Source organism: Microdochium trichocladiopsis, assembly GCF_020744255.1.
Source record: "Microdochium trichocladiopsis strain MPI-CAGE-CH-0230 chromosome Unknown B0I36scaffold_7, whole genome shotgun sequence".
NCBI lineage: Eukaryota > Fungi > Ascomycota > Sordariomycetes > Xylariales > Microdochiaceae > Microdochium > Microdochium trichocladiopsis.
Window position 1 is genome coordinate 3,129,224 of NW_025763550.1, and position 12,939 is coordinate 3,142,162.

A 12,939-nucleotide genomic window follows, 5' to 3' on the forward strand; every position below is an offset into this window, starting at 1 on the left:
ATCTTCCTTTCATGGCAGAATATCGACCTCGAACCACATTGAAGGAGAGATCTCCTCCAGAGCCAACCATGGCTGTGGGCAATTCACCAGCTATGGCGCCAGCTTCCCTTAGTCCGAATGATGTGGACGACTTTTGTGCCGAATTTCACGGGCTCGAGACGAGTGATTCAGACACCATGTTGGAGAACCCTTTTGACAGTGAGGGAAGTCGACTCTTGTTTGAGGCCGTTGAGCAGATGCAATCCTGTGGTGCAAGCCAGGACATCGATATTCCGCAGGTTCGACCCCAACCAGCCCTTGCACTTCGTAGCGAACAAGGAAGCCTTCTTTTGGGCTTCAGGTTCAACACGGGACACTTTGCTGATCCAGCTCGACACAGCTCGTCATTGTCGGTGGCCAGTCCACCGGAAAATCATCTCTGCTGCAGCAGCTCACTGACATCCCCTTTCCCATCGCCTTGGGTTGCTGCACGAGGTTTGCCACTCGGATCGTATCGAGACGCACGCCAGCAGGCTCCCCAAATCGCTTCAAGATATCTGTCGTCGAGCCCGAGGTCTCAATCAGCGACTTTAATTATCCGGTGGGAGACGGCAAGTACAAGGACTATGCCCTCACCGGGGAGGTCTTGACTGCGACCCAGTTCAGGAATGCCATTGATGAGGTAATGGTCTTTACTTCTCCCTGGAAGCAGACAGTAGCTCCGCCTTTCAAGTCGTGAACTTGGCGCTGACTCTGGCCAATTTGACAGGTTTCTTCTGAATACATGGGCATCACGGAAGGCACAGGACCTGACGCGAAGAACTTTGCCACCCAGGTTTTTCGCATCGAGCTCTCGGGACCCGCCAGGTCGCACTTCACCATTGTGGACATTCCGGGACGTATCTCGAACCCGAAGGGCATCAACGAGCATGAAATGCGAGGCGTGCAGACTATGGTGCTCGAGTACATCAAGAAGCCTGGGGCGATTGTCATGTAAGCACTTGAGGTGATCCCTCCAATCCACGTGCCAACCTAGCTGGAACCGCGCGACCCTTTGCTAACCGAAACCTGTCACTGCCAGCTGTGTCGGCGATGCATCGAATGACGTGAGCAACCAGGAGATCATACACCTGGCCCAGCAGCACGCTGGCGACAGGCTCGTCGGGGTGTTTACAAAGTGCGATTTAGTCAGCGATCCCGACCAGGTACGTGCCTCGCCGGCTTCTGCAAAGTAGGAAAAAGCTGATTGCTGACTCGCTATAATACTCGCAGTTCATATCCCTGGCTACCAAGCAGGGCTACATGAAGTCTCATAGCGCCAAGGACAGCTGGTTCGTCGTAAGCAACAGACCAACCACAGCAACGAGTGCCAGCACCACTGCCGCGGCCACCGAGACAAGCTTCCTCTCCCTTCCGCCCTGGAACCGGATCCCCAGCGCCCGCCGGGGCACGGCCATGCTGCGCGCCTATCTGAGCAACATGCTCTGTGACCGGATCCACCTTAACTTCCCGAGGATCCACGCATCCATCTCTGCGCACCTTTCGGACGCGAAATCACGCCTCGAGGCTCTTGGGCAGCCGCGGCTCACCCATCACGACCGCCAGCGATACCTGGGTGAGGTTGTTCAACGGTACGCCGCGCTCGCTAGGGACGCCGTGGAGAACCCGGGGCTCGTGGAAGAAGGGCTGCGCGTACGAACGCAGGTGCAGCGGCAGAAGGAGGCGTTTGCAAAGGAGTTACGTGAGCGCGGGCACACGTACCAGTTTGAGGACGCCGAGGTAGACCCCATCGCCAGGCTCGCCGGAATCATGGCAAAGGAGCAGCAGCAGCGCGAGCAACTCCGAGAGGCGAAGAGGAAGCAAGCGGCGGGGTTAGCTTCGCAGCAGGACGGCCTGGGGCCTGTCACGCCACCGCTATCCCGGCACGTGTCGGCATCGTCGCCGTTGACCCAAGATGCGTTCGCAGCCGACGGGTCGCAACCCCCACCCAGGAAGAAGCAGGATCGGGATCATCGTGCTGGGGGACACGGTAACGACGGCGCGGAACTTTTTGATTTCATCCGCCGCCAGCTCCGCGCTTTCCAGAGCACACAGCTCCCCGGCTTGGTCAACCCGCAAGTCATGCCGGCCCTCGTGCGGGAGCAGACCGCACAGTGGGAGGCCATCTCGAGCAGGCACCTCCAGGCCGTCCACGCCCAGGTCGGCACGACAGCGGCCGCGATCCTCCACGCGGTGTGCCCGGAGGATCAGTTCCCCACAATGAATCGGGGTCTCTCGGCCGTGCTATCGCGGCAGTGGCAGGCTACGGCGGTCGGAAGTGGGGAGGAGCTGCTCAGGCATTGCGAGAGAGAGCGCGGTGGTGTTGATGGTACTGGATCGATCACAGGGCGTGCCAGCGGGCACATTGACGCAACTGGTAACAAGAACTTTGCACACGAGTTGAAGGCCCTCCAGACGCTGCGGCTGCTAGAGTCGATGAAGGTTCTGGCGGACGCTGAAGAGGATGATGATGGGGATTGGTCCACTCCTCACCAAGGTCTGCGGACAGAGCTGATCTTCAATCAGCTACATTGCTCCATCGAGGACAACATGGCCAAGATGGTGCACGATATTCTCAAAGTTTACTACAAGGTGAGCTTGCGCCAAGACGCGGGCGAGACGGCAAGATTTGGCCCGAGTGCTAACCATCTCGCGATGACGTAGTTTACCATCGACTCTTTCATATCCCACGTCACGAGACACATAATCGAACCCTTCCTGTGTCATCCAAACGGACCTTTGAAGGCCCTCTCAATGGAGTGGGTCTATTCGCTGAGGGAGAGCGAGGTTGAGAAGTTGGTACGCGACGATGCCGACACTGTCAGGAAGAGAGCGACGGAGCAGGCCACGGTGGCAAGGTTGCAGGCTGCGTTGGACATCGCCATTGAGGCTTCGGAGAGGGCAAGGGAGCTAGTTTGACGCTCAGCATCTCGTTTCTTTGCGAGCAATGTATCATACCGAAATGTCGCATGGTGATGCGCTGTGTGAGCTTATTTATTTATATCTCGAGTACTGGCACTTCCACTATTTAACACAACTCACATATATCCCTTTACATTGCAGCTAGCCATACCTACCCTGCTGTAGCTAGCCCCTTCCCCGGCCCTGGATAACAAGAAGTTTGTCCATACATCGTTACGAGCGATACATTTTTAAATATCTTCATTATTAGAGCCCTCGTATACTGCCCTCGACTGCAGAATGTAAAAAGTGGACCCTGGAGCAGGCAGAACCTCGACCCCCTTCTCGGCTTTGTTGAGTCTCGTTGCAGGAAAGCCGTTTCGCGATCAAGACACTGCAACTCTGCCCGTGGGTTTAGCACCCCTCGCCCAAGATTGGGCCTAAGTCCTGAGCTAAACGTCTTAGTGTGAGTTTATTGGCGCTAGTTCAAGCCCCTCCATCGTCCTTTCCAAGGTTGTACGACAACTATCAGTCCACGGATAAATATTAGCAATTAGCAGCTGTTGAATGAATGACCCTAGTCCATGGCCGATTGGAGACTCACGATTGGCGCCCTACGCCAATGCTCATATCCTTGTATGTCCCTTGGACCGGCATGTTCTCTCACCCAGCTTGTTCATGCCAAGAAAGGAAAAGTTTGGAGTACCTGGCCGGGCGCGCGTCACTTTCATCTCGCGATAAGAGCCGACTGCACAATCAAGGTTGCGCGGCTCCAGGGATGCGGTCTTGAGCAACAGCCCGAGGCTTTGGGTCATTATAAGAAGTCGTTCGAGGTCCAGCCAGAGATCAACAACACGCCGGCAGTAGGATCTCAAGAACAGCACAGCAATTAGTCCTCGACCTGTCATCAACAACAGTTCTTCTCTTGCCATGGCTTCAACACAGTCTGGGGAGCTTCAGATCCCGGGCACTGTCTACCTCGTCGACGTGGCCCAGGACGAATCCAACATTCACGCCCGCCACGATGGCTCGCATCAGGACATTGTCCTGGTCCCTCAGCCCAGCTCCGACCCTGAAGATCCTCTGAACTGGACATACCGCCGCAAGCTCCTCGCTGTGAGCATGGGCTACCTGTACGTCCTGGGCACCGGAATCGCGACATCCCTGCAGTACTCTGTCCTGGCCAACATCACTGCCGACACGGGCATCTCGACGGCCGACCTGGTCCAGGGCACCGGGCTGATGTTCTTGTTCTTCAGATGGGCGTGCCTGATCTGGCAACCCATTGCCCTCACCTACGGCCGGCGCGGCGTGTACCTGATCACCATGTTCCTGACCATCCCGATCATGGTGTGGACGGCATACTCGTCCTCCTCGGGCGAATGGGCCGCCCACCGCGTGCTCATCGGCATCATTGTCTCCCCGATCGAGTCCCTCTGCGAGGTCACCATCTTCGACCTGTTCTTTGCCCACAACCGCGGCACGTACATGGGCCTGTACGTGTTCGTCCTGTTCGGCTCCAACTTCCTCGCGCCGCTGGTGGCCGGGTGGTTCAACGACGCGTACGGGTGGCGGTGGACGATGCACTTTGGCGCCATCGTTTGTGCCGTGTGCTTCGTCATCATGTTCTTCTTCCTCGAGGAGACAATCTACTTCCGGGAGCGGTCTATCGAAGGCCAGGCCGCACCGCCGCAGCCGCTGGTACCCGGGGCCTCAACGACAAACAATCCAGGCAGCGAGACACCCACCGCTACCGCCAAGGACGAAAAGTCCAACAGCCGACCCGCAAGCTCCTCGACCTCCTCCAGCCCGAACCGAGCGATCTGCCCTCCCGTACTCCAAAGCAGCAGCAGTCGTAGGGCCACCCAGCACAGCCAAGGTCTGCTTGGCAAGTACGCCCTCTTCCGCCCGCTCCCGGGCCGCCCGAGCAACCGCGACATGCTGCGCATGCTGTACCGGCCGATTCTCATGATCTTCCGCCTGCCCACAGTCGCCTGGTCCGGGTTCCTGTACGGCATCAACCTGGCGTGGTACAACGTGCTCAACGGCACTGTGAGCCCCGTGCTCACGCGCGCGCCGTACAACTGGTCCGCCGCGCTCGTGGGCTGCGTGTACGCAGGCCCCATTGTCGGCGCGGCGATCGCGTGTCTCTGGTCCGGAAAAGTCGCCGACTGGGTGGCCATCCGGCTCGCGCGGCGGCACCACGGCGTGCGCGAGGCCGAGTACCGCCTCTGGGTCCTCGCGGTCTCGGGCGTGGTCTCGTCCGGGGGGCTGATCCTCTGGGGCGTCGGCGCGTACCATGACTTGCCGTGGATCGGGCTCGTGTTCGGCCTCGGCATGCTCACGTTCGGCGTCGTCACGGGCGGGTCGATCGCGGTCAGCTACAATGTCGACTGCTTCAAGGAGATTGCGGGCGAGACGACCGTGTCTGTCATGATCATCCGCAACACGATCGGGTTCGGGTTCAGCTATGGCATCACCCCGTGGTGGACCAACACGGGCTTGCAGAACTGTTTCATCGCCGCGGCCATGATTTCTATTGCCTGCACTGCGACTTTCTTTGTTTTCATCCTGTTCGGCAAGAGGATCCGGCGGTGGTCTATTCCGGCCTATCAGGGCTTCATTGCAACTACAGTAGTGTCGCAGGAGTAGTGCGTCGTGGAAAGTCCTGAAAATCAGCCCGCGGGTAGCTACAAGAGATGGTGCAAGAGCAATCTTGATTTGTGCGTGATGTCTGTTTGGTCATTCACTTTGAGATAGATATTAGTTTGTTGGTGCTACAATTATATTTCGTTACATCAGGTGTATGCTGTAGTTGCCAGTTCATGAAGTTGCTCGGCCGCCTCAATGGCAGAAGGAATGTCGTTTTCCAAGTTCTTGACCAAATCACCAATAAAGACAATGAGCCGCTTGGCCTCCGCCCGGTGCTGGCCATGTTCGTAGTGAGAAGCATTATGCAGCATGCGTCCGACACCCAGAAGCTGATGCACAATCTGGCTGCCCGCAATCTTGAAGAAGATGAGCGACGCATTGGTGAGCTCCTCGAGAAACGACTCGGCGACATCCATGACCTCTCGCGCGGGCGCCTTGCAGTACAGCAACGCCATGATATTGACGAGTGTCTCAGTGCACAGGATTTGCACGGCCATGTACTTGCACCTGTTGCTCTGACTGTCATCGTCCTGATTGACGGTCAGCGCGTGCAGCATGTGCGGCTTGTTGGCCTTGAGCCTGGCCAGACCATCCAGAAGAGTCGTCGGGGAAGGCTTGTCGCAGAAGATGGCTAGAGCAGTCCTGCGGTTCTTGCACCCACGGAGACTGAAGATGGCGTACTCGAGTAGCCGGAAGAGGTCGGTGATGTAGTCCCAGCCAGCAGTCCAGGCCTGTGTTTCTGGGGACATTGCCGGGGTGATGCGAGGGTACATGACCGAGACCTGGGCCTCGGGAAGGCGGACGACGTGGCCTAGGACACAGGCAGAGTGGATCTCGAGTCGATAGACACACCAGAAGAGGCGCCGACGTTCGTCCACGTCCGACATGGTGATGTCGGCAGGCCAGCGGCTCTCGTCGTGGAAGCCACATTGGGCGACAAGGGCGTGATACAGGCCCAGGTAGCGGTGCAGTTCGCTATGGTTACCACGCAGCAGAGAGTAGGCCGCAAGCAAGCCGAATGCTCGTAGAAAGTCGAGGTCGTGCTGCTGTTGAGGCATGTGCATTGGTATCCGGGACACGGCCTCCTCGAAATATTGCTCGCTGGCTGGTAGAGGATGGCCTTCAAGCAAGGACTCGTCAAAGACGGCATGCAGAGCAGCCGACTGCGAGCTAACAGCACACAGGGACATCAGTAGAACGTAAGATGGAGTGCTGGCGTCGGGAATTCCCTCAGCCCAGCGGGTGATGAGGTCTTGCTCGGGGAGAAAGGGGAAGCTAGCAAGTAGGATATCAGCCCCACACCCTGAATCACAGCTACACGAATCGACATACTAGCACTGGTACATGGTGTCAACGTAGATGTTGAGCAGCCGCCGTATCGTAGAGAGACACCGGAAGTCGCCCTGAGTAGCCGCTATACATCTGCTATGAAAGTTGGTTCCGGACGGCTCTGGGGATGGGGACACGAGTGCACGAGTCGCCGGCTTGCGGCCCCGACGGCGGACGGGCCGAGTCCGGGTGCACTTTGCCCCATAATCTCTACAAGTGAGACACGGAGCACCGGGGGACTGTTGGGGATCGCTGCGACATCGCAGACCGCGGCCGTGGCAGAAGTCGCAGGCGCTGGAAGCACGCTGTCGCATTGGCGAGGCGTGGGCCGGCTGGGCAGGCATCACCAATGGTAGCCTGATGGCGGGCTTATCAGATAGAAGACAGGGGATTGCAGTTGATGAAAGGAGGGAAGGCGAAATGATCGAGATATGGAGATGCTCGCATGCATAGATGACGGGTGAGGCACCGGAGAGAATGGTGGAGGTTGCAGGCGTCAAGAGAGCTCATGTCTGGATTGTGCCGCCGGTGATTGGTGTTATTAACAGCGGTGCCATTTTCCAGCTGCTGATAACCTCCAAGTATGCTAGTCTAGAAGGCTTAGGGGACGCGGGCAGGGGAGTCTAGCGTGCGTGGGGTGGGGTACGCGGCCTGAGGCAGGGATCCCCCGCCTTGCCTTTTAGCAGCTGATGAAGCTGATAAGTCTGGTTGGGGTAGGTACAACCACACCACCATCCCCAGGTCTCTACTCAGACAGCCATGGCACAACGCAAAGACGACGGCGTTTCGAACAGAAAGAGTACATGTCTACATCCCAGTCCATATAATGGCGTATCCGTTCAGCTTCAATGTCAGGGTACACACCAGACCTCTCACGAGTCCATCGATCTCTCCCACAGTAGATCATCATGGGTTCAGTCGAAACCACAGCTGTAAGAACCAGCCCGTAGTTGCGTGGCACATACTCCCTGATCTAACAAGCCATGACAGCCCCTCTCCATCGTCGAGGCCTCGGTCCAGGACCTCGCGTCGGCCCTGTCGAGCGGCTACACCAACAGTGTCGAGCTGACTGCAAAGCACCTCCTCCGCATTGCAAAGTATGACCGCCGTGGAGCACACCTCAATGCCGTGCCCATTATCAACCAGAATGTCTTTGACCTCGCTCAGGCCTCGGACGAGCGGCGAGTCCAAGGCAAGACCCTCGGGCCCCTCGACGGAATCCCCTGCACCATCAAGGACTCTTACAAGATCCAGGGCATGACAGTTGCCAGTGGTTCGCCCGCCTTCCAGAATCTTGTCGCCAACGAGGATGCCTTTACGGTCCAGATGATCAGAGAAGCCGGCGGTGTCATGCTGGGCCGCACAAACATGCCGCCCATGGCTGCCGGCGGCATGCAGCGAGGCGTCTACGGCCGTGCCGAGTCCCCCTACAATCCCAACTACCTCACTGCTGCTTTTGCCTCTGGGTCGTCCAACGGCTCGGCCACAGCCACCGCCGCCAGCTTTGGCGTCTTTGGCATGGGCGAGGAGACCATCTCGTCCGGCCGCTCGCCGGCATCGAACAACGGCCTCGTCGCGTACACGCCGTCCCGCGGCGTCATCTCGATCCGCGGGAACTGGCCGTTGTTTCCCACCTGCGACGTCGTGGTGCCACACACACGCACTGTCGAGGACATGTTCGCATTACTCGACGTCATTGTCGCCAAGGACGACAACAAGACCGGCGACTTCTGGAGGGGCCAGCCTTACGTCGAGCTTCCTAGCGTCGAGTCAGTGCGGCCCCAGACGTACCAGTCTCTGCGCGACACTTCGGCGCTGTCTGGCAAGAAAATCGGCGTGCCCAAAATGTACATTGGCGGCGTCGACTCTGACCCGGCCGCGCGCAGAGTCCATACTCGCCAGTCTATCATCGATCTGTGGTTGCAAGCCAGGAAGGTGTTGGAGAGCTTGGGCGCCACAGTCGAGGAGATCGACCTGCCAGTAGTCACCAAGTTCGAGAAGCCCGATGAAGACGGCGACGACGATGTCAGCAAGGCATCTGAGGGCGGTGTTGCGCCGCCTCACCGGAACGACGTCGACATGTGCCAGCTCATGGCGTACGCCTGGGACGACTTCCTCGCAGCCACCAACGACGGCAACGTCGCCACCTCACTGGCCCAGATCGACTCGGCCACCATCTTCCCCCAGCCGCCAGGCACCATCCCGGACAAGTACGACGCGCAAGACCCGCTGGTGCGCCACTACGATGTCAAGAACCACATTGTCGCCCGCCACGACGCCGACTCCAGCAGCAGCGGCGCCCCAAGGAACATCTACGACCTCCCAAACATGGAGAAGGCGCTCAAGGGTCTCGAGGCCCGCCGCAAGGAAGACTGGGACGACTGGCTCGCCACGACAGGGCTCGATGCCGTGGTCTGGCCGTGCAACGGCGACGTCGGCCGCGCCGACGCAGACACCAGCGAGGACTCATCCGCCGACGCCTGGCGCAACGGCGTGCTGTACTCAAACGGCAACTGCGCGATCCGGCAGCTGGGTATCCCCACGGTCAGCACGACGATGGGCTGCATGGCGGACACCGGGCATGCCGGTGAACCTGACCTTCGCGGGCAAGGCGTACGACGACAGCAGCCTGCTCAAGTACGCGTTTGCGTTTGAGCAGGCGGGTGCTGCTGGCGATGTGTGCAAGAGGAAGGCTCCCGGCTTGACTCCTGAGCTTGCGACGGACCGTATCGAAGTATCCCGGCCTGTCTCCAAGATGAGCGGTGCTGCACCGCGACTGGAGGTCGTCCAAGCCACGGCCGGGACGAGCGGCAGTGTCGTGGTCAGTGGCAAGGCTGACAAGGGTGAGCTTCGCTCGCTCAAGGTTTACATCAATGGGGAGGAGACTGGTGGGGAGCTGGAGGTTGCAAAGGATGGATCATGGCATGTCCAGGCCAGTGTCCCCACGGGCCAGGCCACGAGTGGCGCAATGATGAGGGCCGGAGAGATTAATGTTCCAAGCCGTGAACAGTCGATGGTGGTTGTCCTTGCTTCGGGTGTCAATGGTCGGTCTTCGGCCAAGGTGGTGTTTATTTAACGTTTCAGGAATTGCCTCTTGTCCATATGGCTTGTAGCTTTATGGTTTATGTCAATGCTGAGTTACCCAGAAGCACTACCACATGTCATAAGGGCTTGGAACCTGGTGGCAACCTCTCCACTCAGGACCGAGTACCTAGTGCACTCGAATCCGGATCCCTCGACGTGACTCAGATGTGATTGTGTTTGATAGCTGGATCGCGCAAGTACGACAAGCGCATGCGCTACGTGCAATGATTGACAGCAGCGAGTGTTCCATGATGTGGGCGCAATGGCCAGGAAGGATCGCATCTACCGGTATGCCATGGTTCGACAAGCCTTCCGGTAAGGCGAAAAGTGGATAACACCAAAGGTCAGATACCCCAAGCTACGGCCATCGTAATACAAACCATTCGATTCTTCATATTTCTTCGCAGTGTGGCCAGGTACCCATCTGCACAGCGCAGGCTCGCACTTGGTCAGAGTAGGGGTATCTGGGAAATGCGGCGCTACCGCATGAGAGATGCCTGGCGGGGCTCAACCCTGCAGACCACTTCGCCACATCGAGCCGCCAGGGTGGCATGCGGATATGTGCTGTGAGATGTCCTGGGACGAGAAGTCGTTGTTGGGATGAAACTGGGGCCCGGCCATCCGTAAGGCTGACCACTGACGTGCAAGCTTATCCGAACTTCGCAAGAGCCATGCCCTGCAGTGTGGGGTGCATGGTATGGTGCGCCATCAAAGCCACTCCGCCAAAACCCTATATGCAAGGGCCGAGTGCGCAAGTGCACTTGGGTGCCTAACTGAGGCGCCCCAAGCCCATTTGGGTTTTGGCAGAGTGGCCTTGATGGTGCACCATACCATGCGACACACATGGTTGTGATTCCTGCCATGAGGACGCGAAAATCTATGCAGTCGTATCATCTAGAGCCATGGGTTGAAGACAGTCTACGGAGGTCCGGACGGGACCATGCCACGCTTTGGCCTTGGTAGGATCGCTAAGCTGGTTTAGGAGACCATCAGCTTGACTAGCGTTGCTTGGGCACGTTGGTCGAGACGCAAAATAGGAGATGTCATAATTCTCTCCACGTTCGGGGTGCTCGCCAGTCATGTCATTGGTCCCCAAGGTCGTTCACAGAAGATGTTCGTCCGTAGCGCCTCCAGGCAAGCTCATCCTGTGTCACCTGCTGTGTCAGCTGAGCCCTCCCCTCGGCGCCACATGGAGCGGGCTTCGGTGGTGATCGCAGCGGCTGATGGTTGTCAAAGGCCGTTTGCAAGCCGGGGGTCCTTCCACATCCGAGTGAACATTGGTAGACAAGGAGGCATGTCAGCAAACGACCATGCCAGGTACTTAAACCACGAGGCCCTCTGCCCTCCAGATTGTTGTTGCAAACCTCCCAGAACACCACCACGCAAACAAAGGCAACAGAAATGGCACCTGCCAGTGAGAATGAGATGGACACCGCCCGCAAGAACCAGCAAGCCAGACACTGGCTAGTTACGTCCCCGAGGACGGCGTCAAACCTGCTCATCAAGATGCTCAACCTTGACGAGCAAGGCGTCAGGCCGTCGCACCAGGGAGGATACTTTTTCAAGCCTTCTGTGTTTGTCCGCTTCCCGTTGCTCTTCCATGATGGGCCTATCGACAGCTGGGCGCAGGAAGACCGCGTGGCTGTCGCCAAAGTCATGCAGAGCTGCCTCGAGACACTGCAAGATCACCTCGAAGCCTCAGAGGCTGCTGGCAACACCATCTTTGTCAAAGAACACGCAATGTTCGTGAGCAATCCTTCGATCGAGTCGCACTTCCTCCACCCAGACCACCCTCCAGAATGGCGGAGCCCGGTCCTGGAAGCTCGCGGTATGGCCAGCCAGACGCGCAGCGCGCTCAACATCACAGCTCTGCCGGATGAGTTCCTGCACACTTGGACGCCGACGTTTTTGATCCGTCACCCGGCGTTGATGCTGTCATCATACTATCGTACTTGCCTGGACCACATGAAGATGGCGGCAGCTGCCGCAGCTGCGGCGCCGACCGCGGCAACTGGGCCCCCGAAGAGGAAGAAAGGGGAACCGACGGATCTCGAGATGTCGATGAAGTGGATTCGGACGCTTTACGACTTCTATGCCGACTACTTTTCTCGGGAGGGCAAGGCTGGCCCAGTGGTACTTGATGCGGACGACATCATGAAGCACCCAACACAGCTGGTGCCGCGGTACGCTTCGCTTGTCGGCATGGATCCGGCCAAGGTGCGGCTCAGCTGGGAAAGGCCAAGCGAGGCGTCCGTGAAATGCCTGTTGCCAAACGAGCGGCGAATGCTGAGCACAATTCTGGCATCCTCGGGTATAGATGCTTCCAAGGCGGCAGGCGACATCGATATTGAGCAGGAAGCTGTGAAGTGGAAGGAGGAGTTTGGCGAGGAGCGAGCACGGAAGCTCGCGGCGTGGGTGCGGGCTGCGATGCCAGACTATGAGTTTCTGCGCGCCAGACGAATGCGTGCCGAGTAAAGGTAGTTTTGATAGTCGCGTTGTGGTTCAATGGACGGCGGTTTGTTGTCGACGCAGATCCAGCATGTCGTGTCTGCCCATTTGGCGACGAATCAAGAGGTCATGCCGTAGCACGAACGAATCGCGAACTGTTGAGGGTGAACCACGTCTACTTTACTTGGACCCAGAGAACGTACGCTAGTGTAGATGGTGTAATAGTCAATGGTAAGCGTGGCTAGAGGCGTGCTGGTGGCCAGGATGCGCGTGAAGAGGAGATTGGATGCATCAGGTGGCCGCAGCTTCAGAGGGTGCGGCGCTACTGCCGGTGTTCCAGGGCTGTTTCAGTGGGCTAATACAGTGCACGCCGCCCCCGGTGGTGCGCTGTGCAGCAGCACATGTGCAGCCTCGCCAGGCCGCCACTTGCAACCTTGGAAATGTGCAGGCACGTGAGCTCGCTGGGTGGTGTTGATTCGGAAAGAGCTGTCCACCGGTAGCGCCAGT

The 12,939-nt window shown here is 58.3% G+C and overlaps 5 protein-coding genes across 5 annotated transcripts; 4 read left to right on the plus strand and 1 right to left on the minus strand.

The window, feature by feature from the left end:
- Positions 1-68: 68 nt before the first annotated feature.
- On the plus strand, positions 69-3,073 carry B0I36DRAFT_386025 (P-loop containing nucleoside triphosphate hydrolase protein; the record flags this gene model as incomplete). The annotated part of the gene is made up of 6 exons (XM_046161095.1): positions 69-278; positions 380-661; positions 749-972; positions 1,061-1,184; positions 1,252-2,610; positions 2,683-3,073. 6 exons carry the CDS (start codon positions 69-71, stop codon positions 2,935-2,937), a joined length of 2,454 nt encoding a protein of 817 aa, XP_046010952.1. The 3' UTR covers positions 2,938-3,073.
- A 693-nt stretch (positions 3,074-3,766) lies between these two features.
- B0I36DRAFT_413734 (major facilitator superfamily domain-containing protein) lies at positions 3,767-5,644 on the plus strand. Its single transcript, XM_046162004.1, has 2 exons — positions 3,767-4,752; positions 4,789-5,644. The coding sequence occupies exons 1-2, from the start codon at positions 3,850-3,852 to the stop codon at positions 5,569-5,571; spliced, it is 1,686 nt and encodes a 561-aa protein (XP_046010953.1). The 5' UTR covers positions 3,767-3,849; the 3' UTR covers positions 5,572-5,644.
- A 73-nt stretch (positions 5,645-5,717) lies between these two features.
- B0I36DRAFT_365262 (uncharacterized protein) lies at positions 5,718-7,214 on the minus strand (the record flags this gene model as incomplete). The annotated part of the gene is made up of 2 exons (XM_046159111.1): positions 5,718-6,846; positions 6,904-7,214. 2 exons carry the CDS (start codon positions 7,212-7,214, stop codon positions 5,718-5,720), a joined length of 1,440 nt encoding a protein of 479 aa, XP_046010954.1.
- A 450-nt stretch (positions 7,215-7,664) lies between these two features.
- Positions 7,665-10,601, plus strand: B0I36DRAFT_433249 (amidase signature domain-containing protein). Its single transcript, XM_046162661.1, has 4 exons — positions 7,665-7,832; positions 7,891-9,537; positions 9,587-9,944; positions 10,169-10,601. The coding sequence occupies exons 1-4, from the start codon at positions 7,809-7,811 to the stop codon at positions 10,210-10,212; spliced, it is 2,073 nt and encodes a 690-aa protein (XP_046010955.1). The 5' UTR covers positions 7,665-7,808; the 3' UTR covers positions 10,213-10,601.
- A 462-nt stretch (positions 10,602-11,063) lies between these two features.
- Positions 11,064-12,682, plus strand: B0I36DRAFT_413757 (uncharacterized protein; the record flags this gene model as incomplete). Its single annotated transcript, XM_046162005.1, has 2 exons — positions 11,064-11,191; positions 11,286-12,682. 2 exons carry the CDS (start codon positions 11,064-11,066, stop codon positions 12,457-12,459), a joined length of 1,302 nt encoding a protein of 433 aa, XP_046010956.1. The 3' UTR covers positions 12,460-12,682.
- Between the last annotated feature and the right edge of the window lie 257 nt (positions 12,683-12,939).